Below are 8,486 nucleotides of genomic sequence, written 5' to 3'. Positions count from 1 at the left end.
CGATAATAAAACATTCTGAACATATTGTTTCTTTCATACAACTAGACAATTATGATTATAGAAATAATCCTCAACAATACTGAACAATAAATGTTGTGTAAAGCCAAAAGACTTGTTTACGACAGTAACATAATACAGGTCCAATCCCGCCCCAACCTCCACCACCACCACCACCACCTCAACCAATACCAACAGCGCAACCTCCACCACCACCACCACCTCAACCAATACCAACAGCGCAACCTCCACCACCACCACCACCACCACCTCAACCAATACCAACAGCGCAACATCCACCACCACCACCACCACCAACACTGCAACCTCCACCACCACCACCGCAATCACCACCACCACCACCGCAATCTCCACCGCAACCTCCACCACCAACACCACCACCCCAGCTGCTCACCTGCGCTGGCACCCCAACACCACCACCACCAGGCCGTTCCCAGTGATGCCCAGCAGGAAGATGAGGGTGTAGACGACGGGCAGGAACACCTGCTGGAGGTCCGGAGACACCACCTGCTCCACGTCGCAGGGCTCCTCCAGGTCCATGCCCATGTCCCCGGAGCCCGACCCCGTGTAGTTGAAGTCCTCTATGAAGATGTGCTGGGAGCCGGAGGGACGGAGGGAGACAAGGGAGGAGAGGGGGAAGCACAGTAGAGAGCAGAAACCATTAGATTCAGCAAAGGGTGAACAGCGCTGTATCTTTCTAAATGTACATGGGTGATGCACCGCAGGAAGCATGTGAATGGAGCGACTTCGGAGCTCGGGGACACTCACCTCATAGTAAGACATGATGGAATCGATTGGTCTGGGTATCTCTTTCCGTCTCTCTGTGGGAAGGTATCTCTCACTGTGTCTCTTTCTAGCTCTCGCTCTCTTTCTCTTCTCTATCTAGCGATCAGTCGCTCTATTCTAGCCGTTGTCTCTCTCTCTCTCTCTAACTCGTTGTCTCTCGAGGAGCGAGTGTGGAGTGAAGAGGAGATGTGTATCTGGTGGGTTTATGTACTCCCCCCCCCCCCCCCCAAGGCCAGGGACCCTCCCCTAAACACTCTGACACATCTGTGTTCCTGCTGAAACGCTCTTCCTGTTTTGTAAGAGTCAGGTGTTGATATGGTTTCTATCGCAGGTCAACATGCATGCGTGTGTGTGGGAGCCTGTGAATGTGTGTGTTTATGAGTGTGTATGCACGTGAGTGTATGCATGTGTGTGTGTGTGTGTGTGTGTGTGTGTGTGTGTGTGTGTGTGTGTGTGTGGTGCGTGCATGTGCATGTGTGTGTGCTGCTCTTGTATTGTTTAGACCCTGAGAGGCCAGGCTTGGCATAATGAGGAGGAATTGTCAGTAAAAGAAAAGAAGACTGATATGAATCTAACAATGAGTGGGGCTTTATGGACTCCTAGCACCACCAGAAGCAGGGCTTTGTGTTGATAAGACACACATACACACACACACAGACACCCACACAAGCTGTTGCGTCCCTCAGAACCAGCAGCAGTACCTTCATTACTACACAGAGAAACACAAGCGTTCTCCCTGCCCCCCCGCCCAGTGTGAAGTGTGAAGATGTTCCACTACACTCATCTGTGTCATCGTACGATGTGATGTGTGAAGGAAGGTGTGTTTGTGGAAGCAAGGGAGAGAGAGGGCACATTCATGACAGGATTGTGATTGTGCAAGTGTGCGTGTGAGTGATATTCTGCATGTGAATGCAAGATAAAATAGCATCCCTCTCGTATTTAACCGCTCAGGTGAATTCCAGGTATCCCCCCCTCTCCCCCCCCAAAGCTAAACAATAAAGTTTGATCATGCATGTAGGTGAGTGGAGATTCGCGGCAGTATTTAACCCCAACCCTCTTACACTATAGGTGTGGCTGCGAGCAATGCGTTGATTTCTGTTAACAGAGGTTTTAGTGGTCAATCTGGCACCTTTCACCAGTGAACAAATCCCTTCGGAAAACACAACAGCAACCCCCCCACCCCCCCTCCCTCACTTTACTTAAGACCCAACTCCAAGATCCTTATCTTCCCATTCAGCACATTCTTCCACATGCTCCGTCTCCTGCTATTGTCAGGTAAAAAAAAAAATAGGAGTTTGTGGATTTTCACCTATCGAATGACAAAACACTGAGCTCAAGGTCCCAGTAGAACGGCATAGATAAGACTGACGTGAAAAAACAAGAAGGCTCAGAGGAACAGGAGAGTGGAGTCTGAACCATAGCCATGTATACATAGACGTCGCATTGATGCGATACGTCAACGTAGCCGCCATATTAGAGAGGCAAAGAAGTAATACAATTAAAAAGGGGAGCTGTGGATTTTATTGATAGAAAGCACTGCGTTTACATTTCCCAACCGATTGAGAACTTGTTTTTATTTGTGGGTTTATGAGTGACGTGGAGTAAAAAATAGACATAATACACATTAGATATGAATATATGAGGAGTAACCCACCTCATATTTTTCACCTTTTATTTGATATAAATAAGTAATTAAATATGAATATAAAAACGAATCATTAAATTCCATTGGAAAGGCTTGTGCTTTTAATCCAGAAAAAAAATTATTTTCTATTCGCACCATCAAATTTGGGAGCAACGTTGACGTATCGCACCAACGGGTCGGAACAGTCAATGCGGTGACAATGACCTGAACGACCCGACAGGTTCTCTTATTGGATTTTTACCATGTGGCGCCACCGTGTGGTCGTTCGGATGACAGCAAACGGTCAGGAGGATGCCAAACGTAAACAGTGCCTTTTTCTGGTTCAAAATGCTTCGCTTTTCATTTTGATGCGAAGTCAAGATGCTTAATGTTAATTGCAATATTTCTTGAAAATATTGCGTTTTTCTTTTGGTAAATCTGGTAAAAAATAAAAGTCAAATTAGGGAAATGTATGAGCCCCAAAATATATCTGAGATCTGAGCCGAGTTAGAACACAGAAACGCATAACGCTACCAACGGTAGTCTGTATTAATACTTCCATCAGATCACAGTAACAGTGCAGTCCATGACAAGTCCATTCAGCACAAATGTTTCCATCAGATCTCCATGGTAACGGTGGGGTAATGTACGACGCTATTCCACACAAACACTCCGATCACCAAGTGGACGGCTCGGTCAATAACATACACAACATATCACCACGGTAACGGTGCGATGGGTGAAAACACTATTCCGCACAAACACGTCCATCAGATCACCGTTCCATGGTGGTCAATGGTGATCTGTTTCTCTCACTATCATGCGGCTGTTACCCCGCATCTGAATCAGCAGGTCCTTAAAGCCACCCCTCTTTGCTGGCCCCCTCTTACTGGCTGCCGCTTTCTGGTCGACCGTGGTCTCTATAGCGACCAAGAAGGGGACCCCCTCCAGGGAGCTGTGGGTGGGGTCCTGCGCCTCAGCATCTTCTTCCTCGCTCCGACTATCAAGAGTCAACGACTTGTCGGCACTCGGACTATGGGTGGCGGTTGGGCTAGGCTGTTTTTGGTGGGGGTCGCACCTGGCCCTCTTCCTCGTCGTCGTCGTCGTCGTCGTCGTCCTCCTCCTTGTGCGCTTCCTCTTCCTCCCCTGCCTGGCCGACGCCTTGTTGCAGAGTCTCAGGTTCCTTCACCAAGAGCACAGCGGTCAGCCACAGTCACTCCTGTTTAACTTTTAAAGGTGACATATTACATCACCAGGTGTGAGTGTGATTAGCCATTACAAGCCGTTTTGAAAATCTGCCTCTTCTGACATCACAAGTGGGCGTGTCCCCCTAGATGTGTGATGGATAGATGAGCAACGTTTGCTACAGTCCACTGGGTAGGCTAGTAGACTGATCTATCCAGCACACATCTAGGGGGACACGCCCCCTTGTGATGTCAGAAGAGGCAGATTTAAAAAAAAACGTCTTGTAACGGCTAATCGCTCACAACTGGTGGTATAATATGTCACCTTCATATTCACGTATACACGTATACACCCTCTTTGACCGCAACATATGACCTCGTCTGCTACCAATACAATACTGTTAATGTTATCTTCTCAAAATGATCTACCTGTCTAGCTAGCTGTTATTGCTTACTGTGTATATGCCCTGTAGCCTCCCATGAATATTCATGTAGTACACTTGTGGTTGAACCCACCGTTGAAAAGAGTCCGAACATTATGAGTTTAAAAAAAGTGTTTTGAGCTGAGAGGGGACCATGTTACAACCCACCACGGCAACTTTGTTATACTGTTTTAGTACCGTCGTTGTGTCTGAGCATTTGAATGAGTCACATTGTAAATGAAATGCGCCACACACCGTGGCGTTATACTGAGAAGCTAGTCCAACTCGGTCATCAAAATAAAGCGCTGCTCAGACGGAGCTATACACATCCACACACACTGTAAGCGGTATACTGTAGGCGAGATCCTATATATATATATATATATATATATATATATATATTATATATATATATATATATATATATATGGTTTTGGGGTCAATTGCTCCTTAAGTTTAATGCTGAACTCGCAAGGTTTCTTCTGCACTGGTAATTCAACATCTGTTATGCTAATGGTGTCTGAGCCTTCCTGCATGGCTTCAGGTAGACTACCAAAGTTGGGTTTAAAACTGAGAAACTTTAGTTAGTTTTTGGGAGTTAGTTATGACATTTACCTCCGTAGAAAAGTGTGTGCTCTGGAGCAGGTCGGCTGGCCTTGCATGATATTGTAGACATCTCTCCGTCTTCTCTGAATCAGCTTCAAACAACCCCGAAGCTTACTGGAAGATATAAAGATCAAACATTCAATGAAACACTTTCATTTTTTACCATTTTGCTATTATAGACACGTAGCCTACTATCCAATCTGAAATTAATAAAGTACAATTAGGGAATCCCGCTCAAGGATGCCTACAGCCAGGTAGCCTGCAGATATTGGGAGTTTACCGCTTGATGACCGGCCGCCCACTCGGTTTCCACCTCTTCTTCAACACCCACTGGTCACAGGATAAGGAGCTTGGGTCTGATGGGACATGGGAAGGAATAATAAGATCACAAAGTACAAAAAAGTAGCTGTGTGCACGTCCCACCTTCTGCCAGGTGCAGGACAAATAAAGTAGTTTAGAGTGAAAGAAATGTAATGTCCGAAGCACTGCTTAAGCTCCAATATTAATTTAATGAAAGATTTACAGCAACGTTTCGACCCTATTGGGTCTTCTTCATGACCATTCTTCAAGGAATAATAAGAACCAGGGTTTAACTCAAGAAGAAAAAATGATATTGCTGAATTTTAATTAAAGGGCTTCCCAGACCCATAGGAACCTTCAGATAAACCTTCAGCTTTAAGGTGTCAGAAAGAGAAGGGCCTCTCCAAAAGCCAGTAGGAACATATAAGAGGGAATCCATCCTTGTAGGGATGGCTGGAAGTGCAATAGGTTGGGAAGACATGACATTCCCATTTACATTTTTTACCAAAAAAGTGACATACAGGGAGTTTAGACAACATGTCATGAAGGAGCCGGTAGGGGGTTAATACATCTGGGGGGCGGGACCCAGGAGGACCTTCTCATTGGTAGACAAACACACGAGCCAGCGCCCGATAGTTACCTACCGGTTTCCAGCAGCTTGTCCTTTAAAGGCCTCATGCGCGTTGCCCTCTTCAACACCGTCTGGCAGCAGAGACACAGGCCCTGGGCGTAGCTTGGCCCCACACCGGGGTCCCCCTTTGGAGAGGAGGGGCCCGAGCATAGGCCATCCATTGAGCAGTTTGAAGAGTCAAGCCAAGAGTTTAGATCTTTGGTTGGGGACTCGGTAACCCTGTTGCCACCGTTCGCCAACAACGCCGCTTCAGCCAAAGGCATTTCTGTGGCGGCTGCCAGCTCCATGTCCGACGGATCATTGAGGAGATTGATGAGATCTTTATCCTTGTTGCTGTCGATCAACGCCGCTGCTGCCGTTCGTTTGTCCCTCCAGCGGCCGCGCTGAATGGCGTTCTCCCAGGCGCTGGGATTCCCAGGCGCTCGCCGTCCCTCCCTCTTCCTATTGGATGACCGTTTGGAATGCATGCGGCCCTTCCTACTCCAACGATACTCAAGGGTCAACTGACACACAGACAGAGAGATAGAGAAACAGATTATAGATGTAAGATGACTGCAAGCGAGCCAGGTAATATTAATAGAGCAGCTTGTCTTACAATCTTTGCTATCCGTTGTATTTCATGTCCCACACTTCTGTATAATGCATAAGTGAGTGAGGGAATGAGGGTTAAAGAGTGAACGAGTCCAACCTTGAAGCAGCTCTGTGCCTCGACCTCCCTGTCACTTGCAGATCTGTAACTGTTAACGCAACTGCATTAACCCGAGCTAACTTACTAACACTCTATGAAGAATATAAAAACATTAACAAGCCATCTTTTCCATTAGCAACAGAAAGGCCAAAATCTGTTTATCTTGGTTATGGAATCAGGGTTTAGGAGTAACAGATGTGATTAGCTTGGATGACCAACTTTAAAAGCTTGTCCCAGTGGTCACGAAACACAATGAAACTCGCAGATATTTAATAAATGGAAACTTTAATTACAACGTTCTTACTCTAACAGGCAGAGTTTTATACTTACATGGTCTCGATTCTGTCATAGATCAGGCGTTTTGAAATGTCCATTACCGTTCACTAGACACAACGATGACAGAAGAAACTGACAGGACCACGCACGACAAGTCAGTCAAAACCTGTGTTTGGTCGGACAAATAAATATGTGTCAACAACTGACACCTAATATAAAAACACCTGACAATATTGTTTTACATGAAAGCGCAAACCGAAACTTACATCAAAATTACAGCGGACGACATATTTTTTTTCGCGGCACTGAAGATGCAGTTATTGAATAAATGTCCCTTTCTTCTGATTGGTTAAAGGCTCCTGGCCGTCTTAAACTTGTCCATGATACCGCCACCTACTGCACTGGAGTGTAAACTCGCACAGAAAAAGTTGTCTTTCAATGAGAGTTCTGTGTTGGCAGCATAGCCTTTTTTTAAATACGAACTATATCTTGATAATAATAAGAATTTCACCTTGACATGGGAAATCTGGACCATGCTAACTGTATTAAAGTGTATAAGATTAGATTACATACAACTGTATTTATCCCCCGTAGGATAAATGAGTTTGTTGCACTTAAACCCTTAACCAAAAAAAAACATTAAAGCTTGACTCAGCAAATTTCCCTAATCTGTAAATTAAGGTGGCCTCAACTCGCATGAGAGACAAGGAAAGAGTTTAATCGGTGACCCTTTAGGAGATCAGCTGGTCACAGGCTCTGGAGACTTTAAACCACTGCCTATCAGGCTGTTAAGGAAAGCTGGAGTGTATCGCTTCAATAGCAGAGAAAAGAAGACTGAACTGGATGATGGCAATCCTGGATAATGACCCCCACTGTACAACACATTCAACAGCCGATTCTGTCAATACCATGTGAAACGGGTAGGCTGAGGAGGTCCTTTGTCCCCTGAGCACACCCAGCTGTTCAACACCATACAAAGGGGAAGGAGAGAAATTGACTTTTCAGCATGAAAAGCCATTTTCATTCAAGCCTAATTTTTACTGAGTCTCTCTCTATCTGCCCCTTCCACCATTTCACCTCTACTATCCACAGACCATCTGACTGTCTCTGTCAGTTAACAGTGTACAGGCTGTATTAGCCCCCTATCTGTACTGTGGTCTTAAACCGTGGCTTTCACACTCTCCATCTTCATAATTTGATTTAACCATATAATTTAATTTAACCATCTATTGTTCATAAAGTATATCATCATTATTCTTAAAGTATATAATTTGTGTCAAGCAATTCATGTTAATGGTCATTCATGTTCATACTCACGTTCTTTCCATATTTATAATATGTATGTTCCATATTCAAATTTATGTCCTGCACTGTTTAACTTTACACTACCACCATTGCACATACTGGTCAATATTTCACATCATCATCAGGCCTAGTAATCACTCCACATGCTGTTTACCTTTTACTCTTTACTTTTATAGCCGCAACACCACCGGCCCATTTGTATATTCGCCCCAAGGTAATCTAAGATATAACTCATCATAATGAACTCATCATAATGAACATAGGTTATTAGGGCCACTAAAATTTAAATTTTTTGGTGTAAAAGATGTTGTTGTCTGAGTCCACATCTTTATACAATTAACAATGCAGTTTATGTAAAGGAAATATACTCAAACATGGACATTTGTTTGTTTTAGAATACCAACAGTCAACAACCAAGGCAAGTGTTCTTCTTCTTATTGTATCTGCTTGAATATGCATTTCTGACAAAGGTTTCATGAGTAACGTTAGAACGTATTTTATTGTTTTGATACTTTAGTGATAATCCAGGCATCTTGATGTACCACTCCACACACATTGTTCACATAGCATATGGTTCTGCTTCTATATCTATTGTGCCTATTGTCAGTCCCCAGCAGAGGTCCGTGGGCCAGCCCGGGGTGCCATC

The 8,486-nt window shown here is 44.7% G+C and overlaps 2 protein-coding genes across 2 annotated transcripts in view; both read right to left on the bottom strand.

Annotated features, from left to right (window-relative positions):
• cxcr4a (chemokine (C-X-C motif) receptor 4a) overlaps positions 1 to 945 on the bottom strand; it is a gene marked incomplete at its 3' end in the record, with an annotated part of 2,825 nt that extends 1,880 nt beyond the window's left edge. The window contains exons 1-2 of the mRNA XM_084480906.1: positions 787 to 945; positions 413 to 612 (exon numbers count right to left, since the gene is read on the bottom strand). Of these exons, the coding sequence (XP_084337032.1) occupies positions 413 to 612; positions 787 to 801 (215 nt within the window). The 5' untranslated portion in view covers positions 802 to 945. The remainder of the gene's footprint in view (positions 1 to 412; positions 613 to 786) is intronic.
• A 1,426-nt stretch (positions 946 to 2,371) lies between these two features.
• Positions 2,372 to 6,825, bottom strand: LOC311360365 (uncharacterized protein). The gene is made up of 5 exons (XM_084480429.1): positions 6,590 to 6,825; positions 5,585 to 6,074; positions 4,921 to 4,996; positions 4,650 to 4,754; positions 2,372 to 3,611 (listed from the first exon to the last, which is right to left on the bottom strand). Exons 2-5 carry the CDS (start codon positions 6,036 to 6,038, stop codon positions 3,221 to 3,223), a joined length of 1,026 nt encoding a protein of 341 aa, XP_084336555.1. The 5' UTR covers positions 6,039 to 6,074; positions 6,590 to 6,825; the 3' UTR covers positions 2,372 to 3,220.
• Between the last annotated feature and the right edge of the window lie 1,661 nt (positions 6,826 to 8,486).

This window comes from Micromesistius poutassou (assembly GCF_964030765.1).
Source record: "Micromesistius poutassou genome assembly, chromosome: 16".
NCBI classification, from domain to species: domain Eukaryota; kingdom Metazoa; phylum Chordata; class Actinopteri; order Gadiformes; family Gadidae; genus Micromesistius; species Micromesistius poutassou.
The sequence above is the reverse complement of the archived record's forward strand: the minus strand, read 5'-3'. Positions and strand labels throughout refer to the sequence as shown.